This window comes from Bemisia tabaci, chromosome 1 (genome assembly GCF_918797505.1).
Source record: "Bemisia tabaci chromosome 1, PGI_BMITA_v3".
In the NCBI taxonomy this organism is placed as follows: domain Eukaryota; kingdom Metazoa; phylum Arthropoda; class Insecta; order Hemiptera; family Aleyrodidae; genus Bemisia; species Bemisia tabaci.
Window position 1 is genome coordinate 76,127,313 of NC_092793.1, and position 12,632 is coordinate 76,139,944.

Genomic DNA, 12,632 nt, shown 5'->3' on the forward strand with positions numbered 1-12,632 from the left:
TTTTTGGAAATTTCAAGGTCAAATAACTTTTTGACAGGCTAGAAAATGGATATTTTGCCTCCTCTGACGGTGCCGTAGAATTGCTTGACCTTTAATTTGATACCAAGACGATCTTTGTGCGATAATAAATAAGCGCGTGAGAGCAATTTAAGTGTTGCGCGCTTCGCGCCGTGGGACCCGTTTCGGCGCTCTAGACGGCCGACGCGACCCTTCAATGCGCTGTATCTCGGTTGCTGTGCAATCAATTTTAATAAATTTTTTTCATAAGCAGTTATACTCGTGTAAAACTAGCTCCTTAAACAATTCTGGCGTTACCATGATATTTTTTCAAAATCTTCAAGAAAAACGAAAATTTTCAAATTTTCGAAACTTTTGTAGTTAGATAACGCCTAATGGGCGAGTAAAGATGAGTGTTTCGTCATTGAAAGAAGGCTTGATTTAGGTTTAATTTGATACCAAAACCAAAGTGCGACGGAAAACAAACCCACGAGAGCAATTTAAGTGAAACGCGACGGTGCGCGTCAGACGGCGCAACTTGATCCGTATGGGGTCGTTGGCGCCCTTCACTGCCGTGTAATTCAGGTGCTACTAGATCCGGTAAGATCATTTCGTTCTAAAAAGCTTGAAGAAACTGAAATCAAAGCTTTGCCTAATCGGACGGATCCGGTAAAATACCCCTAAGTCGTTTAATTTGATACCATCATCATCCCTGCGTGACGAAAATTATAGAACCGTGACAGCAATTTCATTTCATTCATAAAGTTCAGCGCATTACTGTAGGGTATCACCTTGGAACAAAAAAATGACATAAGTAAGAAGTCATTTATTTCTCGAAAGAAAAATAAAATTTCTAAGGAAGTCTGCAACGTCGCAAATGGAGAAACGTCGTCTCTCATTTTGCCCAAAAATATGTATGTATAAAATTGAAGGCAATATGACTGGCCTCTCTCAACTTATATTCGTCTGTAACGATAAACACTGGGACGCACTTGCTACGGCGCCTTGATACAACTATACAACCTCGACGGATGTCCGTATTGCGTTCAAAAATTTGAAGGCGTTTTGACTTCCTACGCATAATACCTGTAGTTGATTCGATCGACAAACGCGTTGGTCGGCGGTGACGGGGCGGGGACTCGATGCAACTTTTTAAACTTGATGGATGTCCGCATCGCACCGACTGAAGTGTGAAACCACGTATCTCCATTGCGGTGTTTCAAAATTTCCGCTCTTAATTCATCTCTTCCCTGAGAAACAATCCAAATTTACGACTTTATATTTTGAACCAAATCTTCTGCTATCGAATACGCAAAATCATGGAGAATTTAAGTTGTATATTGACCAGCTTCTCGAAAGAAAAATAAAATTTCTAAGGAAGTCTGCAACGTCGCAAATGGAGAAACGTCGTCTCTCATTTTGCCCAAAAATATGTACGATGAAATTGAAGGCATTATGACTGGCCACTCTCAACTTATATTCGTCTGTAACGATAAACACTGGGACGCGCTTGCTACGGCGCCTTGATACAACTATACAACCTCGACGGATGTCCGTATTGCGTTCAAAAATTTGAAGGCGTTTTGACTTCCGACGCGTAATAGCTGTAGTTGATTCGATCGTTGGTCGGCGGTGACGGGGACTTGATGCATTTTTTTAAACTTGATGGATGTCCGCATCGCACCATACATCACATATAATTTGTCAAAGATATCGAAAAATGTAGTCTCCTTTTCATGTTTTGCAAAATTTAAAAATTGTGACTTTACTCTGTTTTTGGGTGTTTGAGTGCGGGTTGCATACTCTAATCCCTGAAAAATATAAAATGTTTCACAGCCTCGTGAAATTTCATGAAAAATTTCACTGAAATTTGCAATCTTTCATGAAACTTTTCACTGAAATTTCCAATCTTTCATTTCTTTCTTACGTTTCATGCCACCCTGCTCTAACGTATTATGAAAACTTGTCATGCTTGGTGGACTTTCAGAGTTTGGAACGGAGAAGGGCTCTTTGGAACGTTGGAATATTTTCATGACTTAGCATGACAATTAAAAAAGAAAATATTTTCTCTCTAATGTAAAAAATGTCAACTTCCCCCGAATTAACGATCCTCTCCCTGCCCCTAACGATTTCCTTGCCCTGAATAAACGATCATCAATAAAACCATCGATTTCACTACCCCAGAATAATATAAAAGGCCAAGGCATTTGACTCACTGTGATGAATGATGGTTTTCCTGGTCCTTAATATTCGGCAAAATGCCAGGAAAAGGAGAAAAGAAAAGTCAAACCTTCACCCACGTTAATTGATACTTAAGTGCCAATGTTGTTTTGATGCTGAACTCAACACTTCGCGACTAGTTTGAAGTACGGTACCTCCCTAACGAAAAAGCAGCTCATACAATCATTATGTTGGATGGCTCATTTCATTAATGACGTAAAAATTATTGAGTTGAATCGAACTTGTCGATTTAAATGATAAGACCACATGATTGCCTGGTGCAGCCGCTTCATGCTTACCTTTAATCTGACCCTAGTTACACACATCAATTCTAAGCGAATAGTGGTTCAACAAGAGGAATAAGGTATAAATAAAAAGAAAATGCACCTAAGCTAAAAAAAAATCTTTTTTTTTATTTTTTAAATTTAAAGAGAGAACATACAAATTGTAACAAAAAACAGGGAAACATAACAGAACTTAATTTCTATACATATACCTATGTGACTTATTTTTGTCAGATATTGAGTTGGTTTAGGGAAGAATAACAGAAATTTTAAGTACAGTTTTGAAAATAAAGTTGGCTTTAATCCTAAACTGCTTAGTAATTTAGTAAAATGAATTGAACTTGTATTAACATTGAGCATGCATTAAAGGCAGGTATCTGCCTCTTTTTTGAACAAATTTTATTGAAGTGAATCATGCTTCTTTCCATCGCACTCTTTATTGAAGAAAGACAAAAATTGGACACGAAAAAATTCACCTCCTGTCTGTTTTTAATCTAGTCGATCTTCGATTCAATGCAACTCAACCATCTTTGTAAATTCCCAGAAACCATGGCGTTTGCCTATAACTATATATTACTTGTGTCAATAGTTTTAATGAACCGTAGGCGTAGAACTCTTTGTCGCTGTAGAAAAGTTTTTTTCTTCCCTTTTGTTTTCAGGTGAACATGAAAACCCTCTGATTATGGAAAAGAGAGGTTTGATGTGGATCAAATGCGGCTTGCACGTTGTTTTTACTTTTCACTTGGACTCACAAAATTTCCAAAAATCCGACCGTAGCATTATACTATTCAGACTTATAAATACTTTCAAATTATGGATCTGCGGTCTGACGTGTAAAGATTTCTAAAATAGCTCTTAATTTGACCCAACAGTTTCATGATTGAGAATGAATATAGGTATAAACCGCAAGTTTTAGCTCCACTCAGAGGTCTCAAAATGATGATCGTCCAAAGTTATCACTGAAATATTTGCGTCATTTGCTCAAATTTATTTTTGACCAAGAATATTTCGGTAGAATTTATAAGACACGACTAAAACCTAGCATTGAAAAAATTAAAATTGAATGGAACGGAGTTAGAAACACTGAAGTTTTTTTAGTTAGGTACTGAAGCAACATTATCCACCGGGAATATCTTATCTTATAGATGGTTGAATTGATCAGGGGAAAAGTGGGGGGGGGGGGGGTATTCAGCTTGACAATTTAAGGAAAACTTGTGCAAATAATGTAATTATCACAAGGTGATTGCTGCCTGATAAAAAATGGAACTTTACAAATAACAATAACGGCCATGAATACTGATGACACCAAACTATAGTTGGGTGATAAAGGAATTATTCCTGGTTAATATGAAATAACTTTTCTTTTAAGAAAATCTACCTAATTACTATTTACAGCATTTTCAATACAAAATGGGACTCCTAGTATTTAATTCTTACTACCGCTAATTTTTGACGAAATAATGACCCGACTCAAATACCTATGAAAAGAGATGATCAAAAAAAAAACAAAAAACAAAAAAACAAAGTAATGAACGAATTTCCTGGAGAAATTTAAAAATTGATTCATAAAATTGACAAATGTTAGTTTCAGTTAATGATTATTTCACTTTAAACTCCTTAATTAATTGAGAAAAATTTGATACTAAGCCATTTCAAATCAGATTTTGAGTATTTTACGAATTAGTAATGCCTATTAAACAAATCAGTTGCCGAAAATCATATTTTTATAAAAAAAAATAATTTCGGTCCTGCAGTGTTTTCAAATCATCAAGATCTTCAAGCACTTTAAATGTTTCATTTTCTAGTATATTTTGCGTCTTGCCGTTTTGGGAAGTTGCGTTCCTCAGGGAAGATCAAGTGCAGATTTTATGCTAATACGTGCTGAAGAAGATCTACTTAACGGTAGGTTGTTTCGCACTCAACCTGTTTGGATGTAATTTAAAAGAATGTTATTTTTGTCTGACATCATACCTTTTGATTTGTTCATAGAACGGACTAAAGAAATGTCTTCATTATGCAGAGGCAACCAAAATAACATGTCTTTAAAATAGAATTTTTTTATTCACCATCGACAGAAAACCATTCCAAAAAGGGCACATGGGTTGTCGAAAATGTTTTATTCCAAAACAGAATTTTTGTTTGTTTTTATACTCCCATAAAAAAATTATGACCACAGAAGTATTTTAAAAGTATTTTTGGCACTGTTTTTTCCAGATATGTTTAAATCTATTTGAGTACCATCCAGGTAAATACTTATTTGATTTAAAAAAAATGACTCTGATCGAATCAGATCCTGTGACAGGATCTGATTCGATCAGAGTCATTTCCTGTCTAAGTGCCCACTACTATCAGACACACAGAAATGTAAATGTTGGAGAGGTCGGTCTCCATGTTAAACTTTAAGATGAAGCACACTTACATAGATAATGAATTTTATCACAATAAATCACCAGAAATCAATTATAAATATCATACTCTACAATTTTACATTATGAAGACTTAATTCTTCAACCTCAATTTTTTCTCCGGTCATTTAGGGATGGGACGATACATTATTCGAGCTTAGGAATAATGAGGCTCCCGTAAATCATTAAAGTGCGTCGTCAAACCAAACTTATCCGATACTGTTCGATGACTCTGTTTACTAGACGCAACACAACGGTCCAATCGGCCTCCTGAGATTGTTATTATTGAGCGCTTGATGGAAACGCTGAGCGAGGCATCACGTATAGATGAAAATGATACCACTATTCGCGCCTCTAGGTGACCGCCCGTGGTATCCTCTCTAATTGAAGGCGAAATGTATGCTTTAACAAGGTGATGGGGAGGAGGGGGGTTCAACAACCCCAGGCATGCTGTAACTTCTGAGCAAACGTGAGGAGGAGACCTGAAATTTTGTTACTGAGTCTAGGTCAAGGGAAACGAATTTTTGGACCCACAAAAATTTTTAAGGTATCATCCCAAAAAGGGTCAAGAACAAACACAAATTTTATCGGGTAGTTCAAACGAAGTTCAACAACGCTGGCTGTTTGGCATCGGGTAAGTCCGTTTTCAAACGATCACAAACAGTTTGGTTTAAGAATGCACCTTGTATTTGAAAAATCCTGATGGAACAGTATGATTCCAACAGCATCAGATTTTCCGAATTTTGCGCAAAAAAATTAATTATTTTACGATTTTAATTAATACCTAGTGAATTTTTTACGAATCACACCCTATAATATTTAATCATAAGGACGACGCGTACCGCCTAAAACTTGATACGCTTCGTGGGGTTAGACCGCGAGGCGGTCAGAAAGCGCACCCCCTAGTATTTGTTAAAAATTGTAAACATCAGATAGTCATTTGCTTACAGGAGGCGCGCTAAGCAGAGCATGCATCTTGCACAATGTTTTCTCTTAGTTTTCGAACATTCAAATGATCGATTAAATCAGGATCGAAGGATGATCTCAATCAGTCAATTATTTTAATTACAAACTTCGTTCCTCTTCACTTTGATATTGCATCAGACGACTCTCTTAAAGTACGACATTGAACCCTCTGTTCCTTGTAATTTTACATTCATTTACTGAATCAGTGGTGAACTCTGACTATCACTGAAATCCATAGCGTAGTACATATCTGTGTAATCAACAGGGGCCATTACTCTTCTTGTGGCAAGTGGCTCTTTATCTGAACTTTTCACGGCTCCACTGAAACATAAAACATGAATCTTAAAAGACGCATCTTCGTGGTTTGTAGGGTGGCACTGGAGCTGTGGCGTGGAACACGAACAGTTTGCGCTAGTCACAGAATAGTGTTTTGATGATTTAAGCTTTTAGATTATCAGAAAACATCATGATCTGTTTCAACGCTAATTGTCAACGTCAAATATTATCGGAGATGTCGCTCATCGGGGAACCCGCCGTATATGATGTCATCCACAGCGAGATTGCATACCATGCTCTCCTTCACTTTGGTTTCATCAATTAGGAATACACACATCTGCACCGGTTGCTTAACGTAAAACGTGAATCAAACCAAGGTGGAAGAAACTATGGTATGCACGACCGCAGTGGATGACGTCATATGCCATGTTATTCGACGGGCGATATCTTCGTTAATATTCGACGGATGAACTTGGCGTTTGAACAGAACTTATTCGATTTTACTAATCTAAACCAACGGAGCATGATTCTGTGACTACCTAGCGGAACTGACTCATTGACAGCATGTTCGCACACTTTAATCTTACACTTAATCAGCACAAAACACAAATAATTGAAGTACATACCTTCCTACGTATAAGATGTCATCCAACGATTAGGGAGAAAATTCAAAATCTGCCATTTGTGAAACATTTTAAATATTTACTTAGGTACTGCAGAGTCTGAGTTTAGTAATTTCATAATACTAGAATTTGAAGAGAACAAAAATACTCTTAAACTTTGAATCGTAACTGAATTCGTTTGGAACAACGTAAAGCTTTTTTAAAATTATCAAGGAATTATCTTCTTTTTTTTTTAAAAAAAAAAAGTAAGTATCCATACCTTTTGGCTTTTAAGTCAGCGTCCTTCCTATTCCCTCTGCAGCCAAACAAAGGTGTCGCTCGGATTATTCGTTTATAGGTTTCGTGCATTCGGCAGTGGCAGGTTGCGACCTGTAAAAAGAGGGGAAAAAACTTAATTAAAAAGTCTCCAAAAGTGGATACGAATCCGTTTCATTCAGGTAAAATTACTGTGGGACAATAATTATCTAAGTGAAGTGTCATTGTGTCACCACATGTTTCGGGGAATGCACTACCGCACCTTTTTTTCATTTGATAAATTTCAAAGTAATATCACGATGAAAGTAGGAAATTAAAATCTTGATCGAGACAAGAAGTGGGAGATGAAACCAAGAGATGAGACAAGCTAAGCATTTTCCTTCCATAAGTTTTCTTTTTCATTTTTCATTTTGTCGGGAAGCAGTCAATGCTATACTGCCGTGTTAAGGAAAAACGCCGTATGAACCTTCAGGCGTTGCCAAACTTCCTCCGATAAAACACGAATTTTCGGCGAAGATTGTAAATGATTTTCCTCGAATTTTTCAGATCATTTCGTTCGTAATTTCACTCAAAGTTCTTGAGAATTTCTCCAAAGAATATCCATAACTTTCCTAAAAAATAAACATTTTATCGAGGGAAAGGCAACTCTCGAGTGTTCATACGGCGTTCTTCCTTAGCACGGCAGTATAAAGGCGAGGTCTCTGTTCGCGTGTATGGTCACGATCTTGATCGTGTGATAAGAATTTTCTGCACTTCTGCAGAATGGACCACTAGACAAGGTACGAATTTCAGCATTCTGATGCATGTTTCTTTATCAAAATTGCACGTAGAACACGATACGCATAGCGAAAATTACCAAAATCAACTCCTGACGAAGATATTTAATGATTTTTGATGCATGAATTCAAACCACCCGCTCATGAAAACTCAATGTTCTACGTGATTCACATCGCGCGCTAAATGTTTATCATGACAGTCTCTGCGATGTAAAAATCCTCAACTTCAATCTTGACTATTTGGCTCAGCCATAACAAATTACTAATAGTTTGAACAACACATGGTGGAAAAGGAACATTGCTCGATTGAGAAGCTTGCTGAAACCGTTGTAGTGCGCAATTTGACTAACGTAGAGCTTTGAGTTTCTTGTGAGCGGGCAGTTCAAATTCCTCGTGACCAATATGAAATAAAAACGTTAATATCTTCGTTAGGAGTTGGTTTTAGTAATTTTCGTCGTGTAAATCGTGTTCTACGTGAAATTCTGATTAAGAAACATGTATCAGATTGCTTAAATTCGTACCTTGTCTAGTGGTCCATTGGATCTTTCAGTGGTCATACCCTGTTTATAAAGACACTCAATTTGCAAATAAAACGGCTAAAGAGAGAGAGAATGGGGATAGGGAGATATGATGTCATAGCTGCAGATTAAGTGAAGTGTGGGCTCCGGGCGCGGGTGGACGTTGCGCGCTGCGATTGGCGGAGTATGATGTTCTGTGTGACTTACGGTAAGTGTGACTTACGGTAAGTATAACTATAAGGAGGGCGCAGGCGAGAGTTCCTGCTGCTACGTACAAATGCTCGACGTGAGTAACTCCGGACGGCATCTCATACACCCACTCCTTCTTGTGCAGCAGCTTCGCAGTCTTGTCTCCTTCCGTCTCCTCCGACGCTATCTTGTCTGCAACAAGCAAACGCAAATCATTTCACTCGAGGGCTTTTCAACTATACTAGAGGTCATCAACAGTACAAGCAGCCTATTTACATCCAGAGTTTTTTTTTTATTTTTTTATTTTATTTTATTTTGCCTTATGATGGGGCTTTGGCCTCAGTGCATCAGCACATCCATTGGAGACGGCCGTTTCTGCGACCCTAAAACCCTACCAAGGTGGAACAGAACGGTGAGTTTCCGCACATTCGGGTGCGGTTTCAGGCCATTCCGTCAACGAGTTTTTGTCCGCGCACCTGTTCTGTCCAGTCGTTAACGTTCACGCGTAAAATAAGCATCAGTGACTTGGTCCAAGCGTTATATTTCAGTCCGTACGTACAATTATATTGATAATGTCGAAATGAGAAAATTGAGAGAGAATGAGGTGTTTGTTATGGTGACTCATTGTTTAAATGAAATTTTACTTTCTTCCTTTGATTCATCTTTTCAAATTGTCATTGGACAATATTTCGTTATATTTCTATCCTTAAAATTTTCGATGTAAAATATACCTTTTTTTAAAAAAAAAAAAAAAAATGAAAATATTACTTCATCTGAAAAAAGTTAACATTTTTAAAACATGGTAAATATTTGTAAAACCTTTTCCAAGCGATGACGTCGATATTAATCTCAATGAGCCGTAGGTGTAGGTGTGTCGAAAGAAACTGTGCAAAAATGAAAAAAGAGGGAAAAAACTAAGAAGCACGCAATCTTTGGTTTTGATCCATTTGTACATCGACCTTTCATAATCAAATACGTCCAATTTTGAGCGTTCTGTTGCGCGTACACCACGCAGTATAGCACAGTGAAAGCACAAAATATAAAAAAAAAAAAATTAAAAAGCTTTAGAAATCATTAAATTTGACACGGAACCACCTTAATATTTACAGAACCACATTATATTTTCCCTTTAATACATCTTTTTTTTCATCAATTTAAATGAGAATAATCCATGCAGAGTGTGCAAACATGTCAAAAGCATGAGTTGAAAAACGTTGTTTCCACGAGTTTGAATATTAGAGCCTACCTCAGAGCGGAGCGGCGTACTGTTGTCGCGAAACGCGCGCTGGCGCCTACAAACCCAACAGGGATACTTCACGCATTGCGTCATGCTTGAAGTATCCCCTTAGGTTTGTAGGCGCCAATGCGCGTTCCGCGCTAACATGCCCGCCGCGACTATTTCTCAACAGAGGTGTTGCACAGAATCATACGGAATTGAGGGCGCTCCAACATATTAAGAATGACAGGCATCCTTTAAGATTACGGAGCTTTCCTTGTAAAATAAAGCAAGATACTATGGCACAAAAGGAGAGCGGTAGCCCAAAAACACACTAAGTCCTAGCGTCTACTTTTAATGACGTTTAGTATAATTTATGAATTTCATTAGAGAAAAGAGTGACTCGATTCAGGCAGAAACATTCTTGAGTATACCGTCAAGCAGAAGAGTTTATTTTGAATCAAGAGTAAACTAGAGGAACGAAAGCGGGGTTCTGCTTTCTCTTTTTATGAAAGCATATTTTCCTTTTTAAACAAGCATTATTTTCTTTATTGGTTCATAAGGAAATTTTCTTGGTGGAAAATTTGAGCATATTTCTGATCGAATCAAGTCACCTCATTTTGTCGTCGTTACTCGATTCAATTTGCGAGGGAACTTCATGCTTTTGAAAGACGCCATCACTCATGATACGATGGGGTGCCTCCAATCTCGTATGATACTGTGCAACACCTCTGTGGCGAAATGGTAGCTCGCAGCACCGCAGCACGCCGGCACCGTCATGAAGTTACCGTACGCAGGAAGAATCTAAAAGCCTTTAGCGGAGGCAAAGCAAAGGGTTTATCCGCTTCAGGTATAACAAGAAAGGATTTTCTTGAAAAATAATCAAGTCCTGTTGCATTAAAGAGGTGCAGAGAGTTTTAAAGAATTTTTCCCTCGTGAAATTGACGCTCCCCATTTTCACCAAAAACCTCAATTATATATTTTTCTCAGTTGGACCAAACAAATAATAAAAAAAAACAAATATCAAGCAAACCCTCATTCTTCTATGACTTTATACATTTTTATCTAAAGGCGTCGTGGGCAATTGTCGTATGTATTTACATAGGGACCAAGTAACTTTGGGTCTCAATTTGGTAAGTGGTCCAAAACTCTCCTCCCGAAAAAACGCGTGGACATAAACCACTTGAAAAAACAGGTGCGCGGACAAAAAATCGTTGACGAAATGTCCTATAACCTCGGGTGCATTTAGTTTACATAATCTAAAGGTTCCAAGAAAAGGAGCTACTCAGAAATAATCAACTGAAAGAGTTGCCTTGTTCTGTCGGTCTAATATTTGAATAAAAATAATAAAAGATCAATATTTTTGGAGATTAAAGTCTCGATGTTTATTCATTTTAATATAGATTCCTTTTATCAGAAGCGGTAGAAATTATTGCTTTTTACAAGAGATTCCGGAATTTCAAAAATAAAAATAGCGCCTTCAGCGTTCACTGCAACATCTTGATACAACTATTCGTGTTTGTTAGCTGTCTATGTTGCATAAGCAAACATTTGAAGGCGCTTGGATTTTCTTTGTGCTCCCGATAATGCAGTTTAATATGTCGCGTCGCCCAGTCGACGCGGCGCATGGCTCTGATTACCCCAACGATTTCGTCAAATAATTTTCTTCAACTAATGTTTTCAGGATGTTCCTGAGAGAAGGAGAAACTTACCTGTGCAAGTTTTGCCCGTGTACTCCGGTTTGCAGGCACAGTAGTAGGAATCGATACTGCTCCAACATGTTCCTCCGTTCCTACAAGGGTTTGTGTTACACACCTATAAAAAAGAAATAAAACAAAAAATCAGTCAAAATTTCTGCATAAAGTATGTGCTTAATATCTGTGATTTCAAAACCTTCCGCATTGGCAGGTTTGACGGTGATTTACTTCCCCGAAACAATTGAAGCAAGATTTTTGATACTGGTCAAGATCATGTTTCAAACTTCAGTTAGAGCTAAAGCAAGAGTTGTTATTAGGAAAAAGTTACCAAAAAATTACGTTGAGCACTTTGGTAAAGTTTAAAGTTGACTCCTAACCATACAATTTGCCCGTTTTTTTTTAGCTTCTCGCTTTAAATAGTAGGTATACTACGACAAATTCGTAAATTGATACGGATAAGTCAACCTAATTTTATAATTTAGAACGAAAGAAAAAATGGCCGCCGTCGTATGGCACAATTTCTTTCATAAACACACACGAAGAAAGTAGAACAGTAGTAGCACACCCACAGAAAGTAGCACATACAGCAGTACCTACAGAATCTGAGTGATTTTTTTTACTATGTAGTTCCTGATTGCAAAATGCGGTCCAAATTACGTAACGCACTTTTTCGACAAGTTTAAACCTCCCACCCCGTTGTAACGCTCCGCAACGCAATCTCAGACCCCCCTTATAATTAAGTAACGCTTAACGGGCCCCCTCCCTTTAAGATCCCCAAAATTTTAGACACGGAAAGAAATTAAATGTTGATTTAGCATTTATACTGTTAAAAAGGTGTCCGACAAGTTTCAGATGCTGATTTTACATTTTAACAAATGCTAACGTAACTACGCCCACTGCAAAACGTGCAAATTAAAATGTTATGTTAGCATTTTTGTATTGTAAAATCAGCATTTGAAACTTGTCGAACATCTTTTTAACAGTATAAATGCTAAACCAACATTTAATTTTTTTCCGTGAACCGTTGCAGACACAGCTGCATAAAATTTGAAGTAATTTCAATGATAGTGTGACAAATAAAGTCGCAGAAATGAGGATGAAACATTTGGGGTGTTACGTGTTTCTGCCAATGTAGAGAGTTACGTAACGCTGGGAGTGACCCCTTCTCCCCCTCCCCTTCGTAATGCAAGCTCATTACCTCCACCCTGGA

General features: G+C 37.6%; 1 protein-coding gene across 8 annotated transcripts in view; it reads right to left on the bottom strand.

The window, feature by feature from the left end:
• Positions 1–12,632, bottom strand: part of wry (delta and Notch-like EGF repeat containing weary) — a 113,403-nt gene that overhangs the window by 24,648 nt on the left and 76,123 nt on the right. For 7 of the 8 annotated variants that reach the window (XM_019050558.2, XM_072306185.1, XM_072306186.1 and 4 more), the window contains exons 9-12: positions 11,438–11,540; positions 8,544–8,701; positions 7,031–7,140; positions 2,214–6,193 (exon numbers count right to left, since the gene is read on the bottom strand). In XM_019050558.2, coding sequence (XP_018906103.2) covers positions 6,067–6,193; positions 7,031–7,140; positions 8,544–8,701; positions 11,438–11,540 — 498 coding nt within the window. In that variant the 3' untranslated portion in view covers positions 2,214–6,066. Of the gene's footprint in view, positions 1–2,213; positions 6,194–7,030; positions 7,141–8,543; positions 8,702–11,437; positions 11,541–12,632 lie in introns of those variants that run through there. The other variant, XM_072306188.1, reaches the window with a different exon arrangement.